Source organism: Piliocolobus tephrosceles, unplaced genomic scaffold (assembly GCF_002776525.5).
Source record: "Piliocolobus tephrosceles isolate RC106 unplaced genomic scaffold, ASM277652v3 unscaffolded_109, whole genome shotgun sequence".
NCBI lineage: Eukaryota > Metazoa > Chordata > Mammalia > Primates > Cercopithecidae > Piliocolobus > Piliocolobus tephrosceles.
This window is the reverse complement of record NW_022291976.1, coordinates 243,238-261,193: the sequence shown is the minus strand read 5'-3', so window position 1 is coordinate 261,193 and position 17,956 is coordinate 243,238. Positions and strand designations below refer to the sequence as shown.

Genomic DNA, 17,956 nt, shown 5'->3' with positions numbered 1-17,956 from the left:
TTTTTTTTTTTTTTTTTTTTTTTTTTTTTTTTTTGAGACAGAGTCTTGCTCTGTCGCCCGGGCTGGAATGCAGTGGCTGGATCTCAGCTCACTGCAAGCTCCGCCTCCCGGGTTTACGCCATTCTCCTGCCTCAGCCTCCCGAGTAACTGGGACTACAGGTGCCTGCCACCTCGCCCGGCTAGTTTTTTGTATTTTTAGTAGAGACGGGGTTTCACCGTGTTAGCCAGGATGGTCTCGATCTCCTGACCTTGTGATCCGCCCGTCTCAGCCTCCCAAAGTGCTGGGATTACAGGCTTGAGCCACCGCGCCCGGCTGCCTTGGTCTTTCAAAGTGCTGGAATTACAGGCGTGAACCACCTTTCCTGGCCCCTTTTGGCAAGTTTTTACCCGTATCTCTCTAGCCAAAACTATAACATTGACGGTTTTGATTCAGCACTATCATTTGGTAGTATTGTAGAGAAAAATGGAATGACATGGAAAATATGTATGAAATACAAATAAAAAGATTATAAGACAGTATATATGATATGATATCCTAATTTTAAGGTATACAGTATAATATACAGAAATTTTTTAAAAAACTCGCCAGAGAGATACTCTCCAGATGGTAATAGTGGTTATCTTTAAGTGGTAGTACTACAGTTAAATTTTAATTTCTTTGTGCTTTTCTATTTTTCCAAGTTTTCTATAGGAACACATTATTAAAAAGTGTATATATATATATATGTGTGTGTGTATATATATATGTGTGTGTGTGTGTATATATATATATATATTTTTTTTTTGAGATGGAGTCTTGCTGTCACCCAAGCTGGAGTGCAATGGCACAATCTCGGCTCACTGCAAGCTCTGCATCCCAGGTTCACGCCATTCTCCTGCCTCAGCCTCCCGCATAGCTGGGACTACAGGCGCCCACCATTATGCCCGGCTAATTTTTTTTTTTTTGTATTTTTAGTAGAGACGAGGTTTCATGGTGTTAGCCAGGATGGTCTCTTAATTCCTGACCTTGTTATCCGCCTGCCTTGGCCTCCCAAAGTACTGGGATTACAGGGTGAGCCACCACGCCCAGCCTTTTTTTTTTTGTTTTTTTTTTTGTTTTTTTTGAGACAGAGTTTCACTCTTATCTCCTAGGCGGGAGTGCAGTGGCATGATCTCAGCTCACTGCAACCTTCGCCTCCCAGGTTCAAGCGATTCTTCTGTCTCAGCCTCCTAAGTAGCTGGGATTACAGACATGGACCACCACCCCCGGCTAATTTTTTGTATTTTTAGTAGAGATAGGGTTTCACCTTGTTGGCCAAGCTGGGTGACAGAGCAAGACTCTGTCTCAAAAATAAATAAATAAATAAAAGAAAATCTGTTGCATATAAAAAGGTCTCACTGTTGAAGGTCACTGTATCTGAAGAGATTCATTTTATTTATTTATTTATTTATTTGTTTATTTATTTATTCGAGATGAAGTCTCACTCTATTACCCAGGTTGCAATGCAGTGGCGCAATCTCAGCTCACTGCAACTTCTGCCTCCCAGGTTCAAGCGATTCTCCTGTCTCAACCTCCTAAGTAGCTGGAATTATAGACGTGCACTACCACGCTCGGCTAATTTTTTGTATTTTCAGTAGAGATGGAGTTTCACCTTGTTGACCAAGCTGGTCTTGAACTCCTGACCTTGTGATCTGCCCACCTCGGCTTCCCAAAGTGCTGAGATTACAAGCGTGAGCCACCGTGCCCAGTCCATTTTGTTAATTCATCAAATCTTTGTTGAACTTCTCTTACATGCTAGGCACTATTCTAGGTGTTGGGGATATAGTGGTGAAGAAGACAGAGTTTGTACTGTCATGGAGCTTATATTCTGGTCAGATTTATTGGTCAAAAAAATCTGTGATGGGGCTGGGCGCGGTGGCTCACGCCTGTAGTGCCTGCACTTTGGGAGGCTGAGTGGGGCAGATCACCTGAGATCTGGAGTTCGAGACCAGCCTGGCCAACATGGTGAAATGCCATCTCTACTGAAATACAAAATTTACCTGGGCGTGGTGGTGAGTGCCTGTAATCCTAGCAACCCCAGAGGCTAAGGCAGGGAGAATCGCTGGAACACAGGAGACAGAGATTGCAGTGAGCTGAGATCGTGCCATTGCACTCCAGCCTGGGAGACAGAGCGAGACTGTCCCGAAAGAAAAAAAAAAATCTGTGATGGATGGTATAGTGTATCAATTAGTAACTATAAATAAATTAGCATACCAATTATATGGATTACAAAATTAGAATAAACATGATAAAATTAATGCAATGTAAATTGATTCACGGTGGGTTTTTTTAAGAAATCATAGTATCAATGGGAATAATATGCACTTTTTTTTTTTCTTGTAGCTTTAAGGAAGCCTCCTATTTCAGTTTCTCAATATGAAAGTCATCAAGCAATCTCCCATCTTCCAACTGGACAACCTCTCTCCCCAAATATATCTCCAGGTATGAAGTCTTATTCTTATAATTCCATTTGAAACCAACTTACTAGTCATGTACAGTTATGTAGTGTATAAAATATATCACTTAGCAGTATAGTGAAATAGCATTTATTCTTTGAAGTAATGTTATATATTTTTTAAGACTAGTGAAAGCTCAGAGAGAAATAGTCATCTCAGACTTCACTTTATCTGGTGGATTGTTACAGTCTTTTTCTTTAGAACAGAAAAATTATTTATTATGCCACTCTAAGCTACATTCCCTTTCCTCTCTGCCTGCTATACAGGTTTAGTTTCTTCAAAATGTGTTCAAATGTATCTCATAGAGGCTTCCTATAAATTACAGTGCACACCTATATTAAAGTCTTTTTTTTTTTTTTTTTTTTTTTTTTGAGGCAGAGTCTTGCTCTGTCGCCCGGACTGGAGTGCAGTGGCCAGATCTCAGCTCACTGCAAGCTCCACCTCCCGGGTTTACGCCATTCTCCTGCCTCAGCCTCCCGAGTAGCTGAGACTACAGGCGCCCGCCACCTCGCCCAGCTAGTTTTTGTATTTTTAGTAGAGACGGGGTTTCACCGTGTTAGCCAGGATGGTCTCGATCTCCTGACCTCGTGATCTACCCGTCTCGGCCTCCCAAAGTGCTGGGATTACAGGCTTGAGCCACCGCGCCCGGCCAATATATTAAAGTCTTTACTTCGTACTTATGAATGTATTTATTTTCTGAACACTCATTCCATTGTATAGAAATATTTCCCTAAAATGAGAGTAGATATGACTGAAGAGACCTGCTTAAGGGAGATGATGGAAAGGAAAAATGTCAGAGTGGCATAGGATGTTTTGAATCCAAAATTAAAGTCATTGATGAGGATAAAAAGGGAGGTGAGGGAAAGAGAGGTGGTATCCAGTAGATAATGCTAAGAAAGAATCAAGAGTCAACACTTGTGAGTCACTGTATAAATGAAGATGACTTAGAGAGTAGAAATTTTAAAAGCCTTACTGGAGTTTGGAGATTTCTGATAGTAATATGGAATTTGGAGGGAGGGAAGGATATGGGTATCATTGCTATATTAATCTATGGATTTCTACTGTGTATCTTTTTGGTGAATAAGTTTGTAGCCATTAGTAGAGATACTCGCCTGGGAACTTCCCACAGCTAAAATCACATTGGTTATAAGATTTGATTAAAGAAATAAGAATAAACATTTAAAAAAAAAAAAAGCTTTGTGACTACCCAATGTTAAACAATAGTCTGTCCTAGCTTTGTAAACCAGATCTTGTGAAATTCATCTTTAAAAGATTAAATTAAATTATATTCTTTTAATTTGATGTTTTTATGCTACAGATTCACATGTAAACCACAATGGAAACCCCGGTACTTCAAAACAGAATCCTTCCAGTCCTCTTCAGCATTTAATTCCAGGCTCAAACTTGGACAGTGAACCCAGAATTCAAACAGATATACTAAAGCAGGCTACTAAGGATAGAGTCAGTGATTTCCATAAATTGAAGCAAAGTAAGAATCAATTGATGAATATTATGCTAAAAATATTTATTTAAATGTAATATGAATTAAGGTCTTCATTATTCTGCTCTCTAATAAATGTATGGTGAAGTTATATGTATTTAAAGAGAAGGTATGAAAGTGTCAAAATTTAAAGGAAATGTAGGTTTTAAATGGATAGATATTATTTTAAAGAAAACTTTAAAAAGGTTCTCATGTTCTCCATTGTTAAATAATAAATTTCAGGTGAGTTGACTTTTTTAAAAAATGCAATTAGTTCTTATGAATATAAACTTTTTTGGAGAAATGAGAAAAGATATATTTTGATAGACTAACAAATGAAAACTTTGATTAGGGAGGAGAGAAAATAAATAGTTTTGAAAAATGGAACATTCTGGGAGAAACATACACTCTGGGGAGATTGCCTTAGTGGATTGCTCAATACTGCTTCCTCCTCCATTCCCTTCAATTGCATTTTTCTCATTTAGATGTTAGAAGTGCAAGAAAAAATTCTGGTAGTGGAATTTGAGGCGGGAGAGTGTCCCTTAGATCAGCTTCCTTAAACTGTGCTTTTCACTGGTTCTGCTTTTCATGGCATCTTCTTACCTTCTATTGTGAATAGACAGAATCTCTAAAAGCTTCATTTTGTCTTTGGTTTATTTATTTATTTTTAATTTTTACCAGTCACCAGGAGTAAGATCAAGTCTTTGGTTTTTATGATGGCTTCTGTCTATGGAAGCAACTGTGCAGAGCACTGGTTAGGCAGTTCTTTGTACAAAGGTTGCTTGTAAGCTAATAATTGAACGATGTTATATTTGTGACTTTATTCAAGGTATTTTATTTTATTTCATTATTTTTATTTATTTATTTTTAGAGACGGGGGTCTTGCTTTGTTGCCCAGGCTGGTCTTGAACTCCTGGGCTGAAGTGATCCTCCCGCCTTAGCCTCACAAAGTGCTGGGATTACAGGCATGACCCACCTTCCCGGCCTATTCAAGGTATTTTTGTTGGTCTTGTAGCAGTTATTTAAATTTATTCATATATATGAATGTATAGTTTGCATGAATTTAATTGGCTTTCCTTTCTTTCTTCTTTTTCTCTGATTTCTTCAAATAGGAAATTCCTTGATATTTTAAAGCATATCTGTGTATCTTGACCAAAGTATTGTGTGAAAAACATTTTTATTACAAAGATTTAGCTAACATTTTAAATATGAAAAAATATTTCCTCAAAATTGGGTTGTGGGATTGGCCTGAAAACACATCTCAACAAGAAGAGGTGTACAGTAAGAGCATAACAAATAAAATATCTTAATTTGATCACTTAAGATTTTCTTCTTTAAAATTTTTTTTGAGATGGAGTCTTGCTCGGTCACCCAGGCAGGAGTGCAGTGGCAGGCAGGAGTGCAGTGGTGCAGTCTCAGCTCACTGCAACCTCTGCCTCCCAGGTTCAAGCGATTCTTCTGCCTCATCTTCCCGAGCAGGTGGGATTACAGGTCCATGCCACCATGCCCAGCTAATTTTTGTATTTTTAGTAGAGATGGGGTTTCACCATGTTGGCCAGGCTAGTCTCGATTTTCTGACCTCAGGTGATCCACCTGCCTCAGCCTCCCAAAGTGCTGGGATTACAGTCATGAGGTACTTCACCTGGCCAAGATTTTCTTCTAAACTTATATTTATTCTATACATGTTTAAAATTGTTGCCTTACCTGTATATATTTTTTTAACTGATGTTTGAATAAAGAAGGTGATTGGAAATAATTGCTAGGAAATTATTACTCTCTACAGTTATTTTGAAAAGAGCCTAGGTATGGTGGTACATGACTGTAGTCCCAGCTACTTGGGAGGCTGAGGCAGGAGAATCGCTTGAACCTGGGAGGTGAAGTTTGCCATGAGCCGAGATCGTGCGATCGTGCCACTGCACTCCAGCCTGGGCGACAGAGCGAGACTCCGTCAAAAAAAAAAAAGTAAAAGAACAAAAAGAGCCTATTGAGTTTTAAACCCTCACTCCAAATTATTTTCCATGTATCATTAATGTATATAGAGAGTTGAAATCAATGCATGCACAGTTTTGTGATTTACTTTGACATTATTTCTTACATTCCTTTTTACCTAATTTAAATTTTTATTAATATATATACATATATTATGTATCTATTATATAAATACACAGAATATATGTATACCTTATATACATACGTTATATACATTATCTACATATATTCTGTTGTGCCTAGGCAATAATAATAGTTTACTTAGGTCTCCTCTCTTATTGTTTAGATCATGTCATATTTTCTCATTGTAACTGTCATTATTGTTACTATTTTTTTTTTTCCCCAGTTATTTCCTGTTCCTCCTACTTTGGGTGTTCCTTTAAAAGTATAGTCCTCAGAACGAAATTACTGGGTCAAAGCACTTGACTAGCTTTATAGCACCTTTTAAATAGCGTCAGATTATTCTCTAGTACAGTTTTACAGTGTCACTGGAGTTATATATAAGTTTAGTGGTTTCTCTGTGGCCTGGCCACATTGATTTTTATCGTTTTTATAAGGTATTTAGAATATAATGTTTCCTTAAAAATGTTTTAATAAACATTTGTTCTGGTGGCCTATTTTTATGTGAGTAATTTTATTGTAATTATTTCTTGGTATATAATCTGTGCGTCAGTTTTGACCACTTAGCTTGAGAACTTTGTAGATTGATTATATTTATTTGTATCAACTCTTTTTTTTTTTTTTTTTTTTTATTTGAGACAAGGTCTCGCTGTATCACCCAAGCTTGGAGTGCAGTAGTGCAGTTGTGGCTCACTTCAGCCTTGACTTCCTGAGTTCAAACGATCCTCCCTCCTCAGCCTCCTCAGTAGCTGAGACCACGGGTGTGTGCCATCACACCTGGCTAATTTTAAATTTTTTTTTTTTTTTTTTAACGGAGTCTCGCTCTATCGTCCAGGCTGGAGTGCAGTGGCCGGATCTCAGCTCACTGCAAGCTCCGCCTCCCAGGTTTACGCCATTCTCCTGCCTCAGCCTCCCGAGTTGCTGGGACTACAGGCGCCCGCCACCTCGCCCGGCTAGTTTTTTGTATTTTTTTAGTAGAGACGGGGTTTCACCGTGTTAGCCAGGATGGTCTCGATCTCCTGACCTCGTGATCCGCCCGTCTCGGCCTCCCAAAGTGCTGGGATTACAGGCTTGAGCCACTGCGCCCGGCCTAAAATTTTTTTAATAAAGATGAGGTCTCACTCTGTTGCCCGGACTGGTATTGAACTCCTGTGCTCATATGATCCTCCCACCTCAGCCTCCCAAAATGCTGGGATTACAAGTGTGAGCCACCATGCCCAGCCCCATATCAAGTCTTTATAGATAATTCAGATTTATCACAATTTTCCTCTTACATTGTCTTTCCTGATATAAGACTTTCTTATGCTTTATCATGCAGAAGTTTTTTTAATTAAAAATAATTTTTTGTTGTGGTTACACGTAAAATTCACCAAAATGTACAATTCAGTGGCATTTAGTCCTTTCACAAAGTTGTACAAACTATCACCACTCTAGTTCCAGAATATTTTCATCACCCTGAAACAAACTCTGTACTCTCCTACCCATAGCACCTGACAACCACTAATTTGCTTTTTTCTCTCTATGGAGTCACCTATTCTGGATATTTCATATAAAAGGAATCATATGGCCAGGTGTAGTGGCTCATGCCTGTAATCTCAGCACTTTGGAAGGCCAAGGTGGGTGGATCACAAGGTCAGGAGATCAAGACCATCCTGGCCAACATGGTGAAATCCCTTCTCTACTAAAAATACAAAAATTAGCTGGGCATGATGGTGCATGCCTGTAATCTGAGCTACTTGGGAGGCTGAGGCAGCAGAATCACTTGAACCAGGGAGATGGAGGTTGCAGGGAGCCTATGAGATCATGCCGCTGTACTCCAGCCTCGCAGCAGAGTGAGACTGCATTTAAAAAAAAAAAAAAAAAAAGAATCATACAGTATGTGGCCTTTTGTGTCTGGCCTCTTTTATTTAGCATAATTTTTTCAAAGTTCGACCATGGTGTAGCATGTAGCATGTATCAGTATTTTGTTTTTATGGCTGGATAATATTCAGTTGTATGGATACATTTTGTTTATTCATCTGTTGATGTACATATGGGTTGTTTCTACATTTTGGCTATCGAATAATGTTTCTATGAACATTTATGTACAAGTTTTTTTGAATACCTGGTTTTAATTCTTTTGAGTATGTACCTCGATGTGAAACTGCTGAATCAAAGTTCTATGTTTAGCTTTTTGAAGAAGTGCCAAGCCATTTTCCACAATAGCTGTACCATTTTACATTCCCACCAGCAACGTATAAGAGTTACAGTTTCTCCACATCCCCTTCCTTCCTTCCTTCCCTCCCTCCCTCCCTCCCTCCCTCCCTCCCTTCCTTCCTTCCTTCCTTCTCCCCTCCCTCCTTTCATTCATTCCTTCTATCATGTAGTACATATGAAGTGATATTTCCTTGTGGTTTTTATTTGCATTTCACTAATGACATTGAGCACCTTTTCTGTCTACTTTTTGGCCATTTGTATATCCTCTTTGGAGAATTGTCCTTTCAAGTTCTTTGCCTTTTTTAAAAATTTACTTTTAGAGACAGAGTCTAGCTTTGTCGCCCAGGCCAGAGTGCAGTGGCACAGTCATAGCTCACTGCATCCTCATATTCCTAGGCTCAAGCAATCTTCTTGCCTCAGCCTCACTAGTAGCTATGGCTACCAGTGTATCCTACCAGGCCTGGCTAATGTATGTATATATTTTTTAGCTTTTGTGGAGATGGGGTCTTGCTGTCTTGCCCTGGTTGGTCTCCAACTTCTGGCCTCAAACAACCCTCCCATCTTGGCCTCCCAAAAGCACTGGGATTATAGGTATGAGCCACCGGGGCCCAGCCCTTTGCCCATTTTTATATTGGGTTATTTGTCTTGGTTGTTGAATTTTAAGAGGTTTTGAAAATGTATTCTTATTACTAGACCCTAATCAGGTGTATGATTTGCAAATGTTTTTGCATAGTCTATGGGTTGTCTTTTCATTCTTGATAGTGTCCTTTCATGCACAAAATTTTTAATTTTTATGAGGTCCAATTTATCTGTTTTTTGGTTTTGTTCATACTTTGAGTATCATATCTAAGAAACCAGTGCCAAAATCACGGTCATGAAGATTTCCCTCTGTTTTCTTCTAAGACTTTCATAGGTTTAGCTGTTATATTTAGGTCTTTCATCCATTTAAAGTTAGTTTTTGTATATGGTTTGAGGTAAGGTCTAACTTAATCCTTTTGTATGTGGATACCAGTTGTCCCAACAACATTTATTGAAAAGACTCTTCATTTCCCATTGAACAGTCTTGGTATCCTTGTCAAAAATCTATTGACCACAGATATATGGGTTTATTTCTGAATTATAAATTCTATTGCATTTATCTGTATGTCTCTCCTTATGCCAGTATCATACTATTCTCATTGCTATAACTTTGTGGTAAGTTTTGAAATTGTGAATTATGAGTCCTTCAACTTTGTTCGTCTTTAAGATTATTTTAGCTATTCATGGTCCCTTATAATTTTATTGTAGGATCTGCTTTTCCATTTGTACTAAAAAGGCAGTGATATTTTAAAAGGAATTTTGGCTGGGCACAGTAGCTCACACCTATAATTCCAGCATTTTGTGGGGCCAAGGCAGGAGGATCACATGAGTTCAGGAGTTCAAGACCAGCCTGGGCAATGTAGCAAGACCCTATCTTTACAAAAAATTTAAAAATTAGGCCAGCATGGTGGCACAAGCCTGTAGCCTCTGCTACTGTGGATGCTGAGGTGGGAGGATTGCTTGAGCCCAGGAATTCAAGGTTATGGTGAGCTATGGTCGTTCCACTGCACTCCAGCTTGGGTGACAAAGTGAGCCCTGTCTCTGAAAAAATAAAATTAAAACATTGGCCGAGTGCAGTGGCTTATGCCTGTAATTCTAGCACTTTGGGAGGCCAAGGCAGGCGGATCACTGAAGCCCAGGAGTTTGATACAGCCTGGGCAACGTGGCAAAACCCTGTCTCTACGAAAAATACAAAAACTAGCCACATATGGTGGCATGCAACTGTAGTCCCTGTTACTTGGGAAGCTAAGGTGGGAGGACTGCTTGAGCCCAGGAGGCAGAGGCTGCAGGGAGCTGAGATTCTGAGATTGTGCCATCATTGCATTCCAGCCTGGGCAGACTTCTTGCTAGTGCATAAAATATGACTGATTTTTGGCCTGGCCCAGTAGCTCATGCCTGTAATCCCAGCATTTTGGGAGGCCGAGGCGGGCGGATCATCTGAGGTCAGGAGTTCGAGACCAGCCTGGCCAACATGGTGAAACCCCATCTCTACTAAAAATATAAAAATTAGCCGGGTGCAGGGACAAATGCCTGGAATCCCAGATACTCGGGAGGTTGAGACATGAAAATCGCTTGCACCGGGAGGTGGAGGTTGCAGTGAGTCAAGACTACCATACTGTACTCCAGCCTGGGTGACAGAGTGAGATGCTCTCTCAAGGGAAAAAAAAAGAAATATGACTGATTTTTGTGTGTGTTGATTTTGTATCATGCAACTTTATACAACTTGACACAAAAGGTCTTTTTTTTTTTTTTTTTTTGAGACGGAGTCTCGCTCAGTCACCCAGGCTGGAGTGTAGTGGCATGATCTCGGCTCACTGCAAGCTCTGCCTCCCAGGTTCACACCATTCTCCTGCCTCAGCCTCCAGAGTAGCTGGGACTGCAGGCGTCCACCGCCACGCAGTCTAATTTTTTGCATTTTTAGTAGAGACGGGGTTTCCCCGTGTTCGTGATCCACCCACCTCGTCCTCCCAAAGTGCTGGGATTACAGGCGTGAGCCACCGCACCCGGCCAACACAAAAGGTCTTTAGTTGTGTATATTCATGCATATCTGTCTAGACTCTTATGATGATTTTAATTTATTTTATAGAAAATCATTTCTTTTATAAAAATCATCTCTTCTATCTGGACATAAATATACTATTCTTTTTTTTCTTTTTTCTTTTTTTTTTTTTTGAGATGGAGTGTTGCTCTGTTGCCCAGGCTGGAGTGCAGTGGCGTAGTCTCAACTCACTACAACCTCTGCCTCCTGGGTTCAAGTGATTCTCCCACCTGGCCGATATGGTAAAACCCCATCTCCACTAAAAATATAAAAATTAGCCGGGCTTATTGGTGCATGCCTGTAATTCCAGCTACTCTGGAGGCTGAGGCACAATAATCACTTGAACCTGGGAGGCAGAGGTTGCAGTAAGCCAAAGTCACGCCACTGCACTCCAGCCCGGGCAACAGAGCAAGACCCTGTCTCAAAAAAAAAAAAGAAAAAAAAGGAAAAAAAAAACAATCATTAGTATTCTTGTGTTTATTCAGCTTTGCTTTCCATAGAGTAAAAACTATTTAGTCATAAGAAGAATTTATTTTATTTTAGTTATTTAAGAGACAGGTGGCCTGGCACCGCGGCCCATGCCTGTAATCCTAACATTGGGAAGCTGAGGCAGATGGATCGCTTGAGCCCAGGAGTGTAAGAACAGCCTGGGCAACATGGTGAAACACCATCTCTACAAAAGATACAAAAATAAGCTGGGCATGGAGGCGTGCCTCTGTAGCCCCACCTCCTTGGGTGGCTGAGTTCGCAGGATTGCTTAAGCCCAGGAGTTAGAGGCTGCAGTGAGCCATGATTGTGCCACTGCACTTCAGCCTGGGCAACAGAGCAAGACCTTGTCTCAAAAGAAAAAAAAAAAAAGAGAGAGAGAGAGACAAGGTCTTGCTATGCTGCCAGGCTGGATTCAAACTGCTGGGCTCAAATCATCCTCCTGCCTTAGCCTCCTGAGTAGCTGGGATTTATAGGCATGCATCACTGAGCCCAATGGAAATTCATTTTTAAGTACAGTTTTGCTTTATAATTTTCTTCTTTTTTGACTTAAAATTTTTCTTTCTTTCATTTAACACTTGCCAAATTTGTATATGTAAATCATTATTCTCAAAAATTTCAGTGTGGCTGGGCACAGTGGCACATGCCTGTAATCCCAGCACTTTTGGAGGCTGAGGCAGGTGGATCACTTGAGGCCAGGAGTTTGAGAGCAGCCTAGCAGCAAAACATAGCCAACATGGTGAAACCCTGTCTCTATTGAAAATACAGAATTAGCCAGGTGTGGTGGTGCATGCATGTAGTCTCAGCTACTTGGGAGGTTGAATGGGAGGATTGCTTGAATCCAGGAAGTGGAGGTTGCAGTGAGCAATGATCATGCCACTGCACTCCATCTTAGACAACAGAGTGAGACCCTGTCTCAAATAAATACATAAGTAAATAAAAACTAAAAGCACTTGATACTCTGTAGGTACAAAATAACATGCTATTAGAAAAAAAGTTGAAATTTTTATTGAAAACACTTTTAGAAAAGGAGAGGAACTCCTTAGACATTATATAGTTATCACCACAATTTTTGTTTTGTTTTGTTTTTTGAGACAGGGTCTCACTCTCGCACCCAGGTTGTACTGCATTAGCACGTTCATAGCTTACTACAACCGTGACCTCCTTGGGCTCAAGGGATCCTCCCACCTCAGCCTCCTGAATAGCTAGGACTACAGGTGTGCGCCACCATGCCTGGCTAATTTTTGTATTTTTGCAGAGACAGACTTTCACCATGTTGCTCAGGCTGGTCTCAAACTCCTGAGCTCAAGCAGTCCTCCCATCTCGATGTCCCAAAGTGCTGGGATTACAGGCATGAGCCACCATTCCTGACCTCACTACAAATTTTTTGGCAGCTTTAACTCGTTATTTTTGTTTTGTAGCTTAATATATCATACTTATATTGACATATTTATAAAGAGCTGCGTATTTTTGTAAATTTAATTTTCTATTACCACATCATGCAAAAGTGGCTAGAACATTTTGGGGTATGTTTCACCATGTTTGGAAGATGTATTTGGGTTAGTTTAATTTAAACTTTAGAATGTAGGCTATGTGGTGACACAAAATACAGTGTAGGGATACTTCAAAGAAATAGACATCTTCCAAAATAGTTGAAACTGAAAATCCAGGCGAGGCCCACCTGTTTGTCAGTTAGGAGGGACATACCATTTGTATTTAGAAGCTTTGAACAGAGATAAGAATTTACTTCAAATGTCAGCTCCCATATGGAAAGTCACAAGGGTGGTTACTCCAAACAGTAGGGAGTGATTGTTGATCAAACTACTTCTCGTATTGGCTTTTCTGTATAGCAGCAGGGTTTCATTTATTTACCAGTGGTTATTAATCATTCTCCCAAGCAACACTGGAGAGGCAAGCTAGTGTATCACAGAATACCTGATCTTCCTTTACATATAGAATTATTATTATTATTATTATTTTTTTTTTTTTTTGAGACGGAGTCTCGCTCTGTTGCCCAGGCTGGAGTGCAGTGGCCGGATCTCAGCTCACTGCAAGCTCCGCCTCCCGGGTTTACGCCATTCTCCTGCCTCAGCCTCCTGAGTAGCTGGGACTACAGGCGCCTGCCACCTCGCCCGGCTAGTTTTTTGTATTTTTAGTAGAGATGGGGTTTCACCGTGTTAGCCAGGATGGTCTCGAACTCCTGACCTCGTGATCCACCCGTCTCGGCCTCCCAAAGTGCTGGGATTACAGGCTTGAGCCACCGCGCCCGGCCTATTATTATTATTTTTTGAGACGGAGTCTCACTCTGTCGCCCAGGCTGGAGTGCAGTGGCGCAATCTCGGCTCACTGCAAGCTCCGCCTTCCAGGTTCACCATTCTCCTGCTTCAGCCTCCCAAGTAGCTGGGACCACAGGTGCCTGCCACCATGCCCAGCTAATTTTTTGTATTTTTAGTAGAGATGGGGTTTCACCGTGTTAGCCAGGATGGTCTCGATCTCCTGACCTCATGATCTGCCCATCTTGGCCTCCCAAAGTGCTGGGATTACAGGCGTGAGCCACCGCGCCTGGCCTACTTATAGAATTTTTAAAAGTATTTTCCAATCTCTAGTCCAGATGGCTTAATGAGTTCACCATTGACATAGCCACCCAGTGTATGAGACAGTAGACCATGGACATAGCTGACCAAAAGAGAAGTTACTTGGAAGGTTATATTGAGATACTCAGCAAGAATGTAGCACACTGTTGCAAAGAGACAGACAGATATAGATACAAATGTGTTATATGTCATATGTATATATGACAGAGATGTTATGAGAAATAGAAGATGTATGTATGTTTAATAGAGGTTTTAAGAAGAGATTGGAGGAAATGGTGGGTAATCAGTACTTGAAAGGAATTTTGAAGACTTGAGTCTTCAGGTTGAATGTATCTACTAAGTATTAGGATAAATGAAGAAAATTCTTGCTTTTAGACATTGTAACAAAAACTTGAGAGTATGAAAAAATAAAGGAAAAAACCTTAAATGATACCAGAAAACATAGATTCCAGGCTGGAGTGCAGTGGCGAAATCTCTGCCCACTGCAACCTCTGCCTCCCAGGTTCAAGCAATTCTGCCTCAGCCTCCCAAGTAGCTGGGATTATAGGCATGAACCACCATGTCTGGCTAATGTTATATTTTTAATAGAGACGGGATTTCTCCATGTTGGTCGGGCTGGTCTCGAACTCCCAACCTTAGGTGATCTGCCTGCCTCAGCCTCCTAAAGTGCTGGGATTATAGGCGTGAGCCACCGCGCTCGGCCCCCTTTTCTAAGGTCCCTCATCCCATTTATGAGAGCCTCATCCCATTCCTAATGGCCTAATCACCTCCCGAAGGCCCCATCTCTTAATACCACCACATTAGGGATTAAGCTGCAACATGAATTTTGGAGAGGACACCTTCAAACTGTGGCAATTATTAGTTACCTAAATTGGCTCATGAAGATTTGAAAACTTGAATAAACCAATAATCATTAAATAAGTTGAACAGATACCAAAAGTTCCCCCTTTACCTCAAAAGAGACTGGTAAAAGTTAATGAGAGTTTAGCTTGATTACTAATGCAGGGTCACTGTATGAAATCAAGCAAACCAAAAAGTGGTTCTTTGAAAAGGCAAGTGAAATTGGAAAGACCTGCCAGGCATGGTGGCTCACGCCTGTAATCCCAACACTTTGGGAGGCTGAGGCAGGCGGATCATGAGGTCAGGAGATCAAGACCATCCTGGCTAACACGGTGAAACCCCATCTCTACTAAAAATACAAAAAATTAGCCGGGTGTGGTGGCGGGCACCTGTAGTCCCAGCTACTCGGGAGGCTGAGGCAGGAGAATGGCGTGAACCCGGGAGGCGGAGCTTGCAGTAAGCTGAGATCGCGCCACTGCACTCCAGCCTGGGTGACAAAGTGAGACTCCATCTCAAAAAAAAAAAAAAAACAGAAATTGGAAAGACCGTCAGCACACATTAAGACAGAAAGAGATGACACAAATTCTCAATAACAAAAATGAAAAAAAACATCAATATAGATCCTACAAATAATATGAAAGGACACATGATAGGTATTATGAATTTAATGCCAAAACATTTGCAAAGTTAGATGAGATGGCCAATGTCCTAGAAAAGCACTTCTGTACAAAACTGACACAAAAAGATAGGGAAAATCTGAATAGTTCCATGTCTATTAACATATTGAATCTGTAAATTAATATTTTGGTACCTAAATGGTTACATTGGTGAATTTTTTATTTATTTATTTATGTATTTCATTTTTGAGATGAAGTTTTGCTCTTGTTGCCCAGGCTGGAGTGCAGTGGCGCGATCTCGGCTCACCACAACCTCTTCCTCCGAGGCTCAAGACATTCTCCTGCCTCAGCCTCCCGAGTAGCTGGGATTACAGGCAATCAACACCACGCCCTACTAATTTTGTATTTTTAGTAGAGATGGGATTTCTCCATGTTGGTCAGGCCAGTCTTGAACTCCCAACCTCAGGTGATCCTCCTGCCTTGGCCTCCCAAAGTGCTGGGATTACAGTGTCAGCCACTGCACCCAGCTGGTGAATTCTTTCAAACATGAAAGAATACAACCAATGTAACATAAACTTTCAGAGAATTGAAAAGGAAAAAACACTCCCCAACCCATTTTATGAGACCAGCGTAAGTTGGATAGCAAAACTAAGAATATTATGAGAAAGAAAAATTATGGCAGTTTCTCTTATTAATATAGATATAAAAATCCTAAACAAGGCCAGGTGGAATGGCTTACACCTGTAAATCCCAGCGCTTTGGGAGGCCAAGTCAGGCAGATCACCTGAGGTCAGGAGTTCGAGACCAGCCTGATCAACATGGTGAAACCCTGTCTCTACTAAAAATACAAAAATTAGCTGGGCACCGTGGTTCACGCATGTTGTCCCAGCTACTCAGGAGGCTGAGGCTGGAGAATCGCTTGAACCCGGGAGGCAGAGGTTGCAGTGAACCGAGATTGTGCCACTCCAGCTTAGTGACAGAGCAAGACTCGGTCTCAAAAAAAAAAATTCTAAACAAAATATTAGCAAGTCAAATCCAGAGATAGATAAAAATTATATACATGATGACCATGTTGGATTTAATCTGAAAATTCAAGGTTGTTTAATACTTGAAAAGCGATCTATGTAATTTACCAAATTAACAAAATGTATGAGGAAAATCATCTCAAAAGATGTAAAGAGAGCATTTGAGGAAATCCATGCATTTAAGATAAAACAACCAATTTTAAGCAAAGGAGGATTAGAAAGTAATTTCCTTAATTTGATAGAGTATTTTAAGCATCCTATGACAAATATCAAATTTAATGATTAATTCTCAAAAACCTTCCCCTTGAGATCTGGAAAAGGATACCCACCATCATCACTTCTATTCAGCTTTTCACTGTAGATTCTAATCAATGCAATAAAGCACAGAAAAGGAAATAAAGAGTATAGAGATTGGAAAGGAAGAAATATAACTGATAAGCTAATATTATTTGTAGACAATATGATTTTATATGTAGAAAACTCAAAACAATTTATAAACAAATATATTTAGCAAAGTCATTACATGCAAGATTTATATACAAATTATATTTCTGTATATAGCAGCAATAAACATAGTGAAACTTTTAAAAAGAAACTTTTCAATAGCATAAAAAACATCAGATACCTTGAAAAGTTCTTACAAAAGATTTACAAGAACCTCTATAAGCTACAAAATATTGTTGACAGAAATTAATATATGAATAAATCCATGTCCATGGATTGGAATGCTCATTGTTTTAATTATGTCAATTCCTCACAGATTAATCTAGAACTTCATTGCCATCCCAAATATAATCCCAGCAGGATTTGGGGGTTTTAGGTGGAATCTGATAAGCTGACTCTAAAATGTATATGAAAACTGCAAAGGAATAAGAATAGCCAAGACAATTTATAAAAGGAATAAACTGTAAAGACTTCCACTATCAGATATGAAGATTTATTATGATGCTTTTTTTTTTTTTTTTTTTTTTTTTTTGAGACAAAGTCTCGCTGTATCACCTAGGCTGGAATGCAGTGGCGTGATCTCAGCTCACTGCAACCCCTGCCTCCCACATTCAAGCGTTTGCTGCCCAGGCTGGAGTGCAGTGGCACAATCTTGGCTCACTGCAATCTGCACCTCGCAGGTTCGAATGATTCTCCTCCTTCAGCCTCCTGAGTAGCTGAGATTACAGGTGCATGCCACAACACCCGGATAATTTTTGTATTTTTAGTTAGAGATGGGGTTTCACTGTGTTGGCCAGGCTGGTCTGAAACTCCTGACCTCAAGTGATCCACCCACCTCAGCCTCCCAAAGTGCTGGGATTACAGGCATGAGCCACCGTGCCCAACCTACTGTGCTATTTTATACAAGGGACTTTAACATCCATGGATTTTGGTATTTGTTGGGGTCCTGGAACCAGTCCTCACTGGATACTGAGGGAGGAACAACTGTATTCACCATAAATCACTTTGTAGGATCAATTGACCTCATCAGTCTGGTACATAATGGCCCAGGCCTCACGCATACAAAAACATTT

The 17,956-nt window shown here is 40.3% G+C and overlaps 1 protein-coding gene across 2 annotated transcripts in view; it reads left to right on the top strand.

Moving 5' to 3' along the window:
* LOC113219852 (protein CASC4) overlaps nt 1–17,956 on the top strand; it is a 128,584-nt gene that overhangs the window by 88,380 nt on the left and 22,248 nt on the right. For both annotated transcript variants that reach the window (XM_026447901.1, XM_026447900.1), the window contains exons 7-8: nt 2,363–2,461; nt 3,794–3,964. In XM_026447901.1, coding sequence (XP_026303686.1) covers nt 2,363–2,461; nt 3,794–3,964 — 270 coding nt within the window. The remainder of the gene's footprint in view (nt 1–2,362; nt 2,462–3,793; nt 3,965–17,956) is intronic.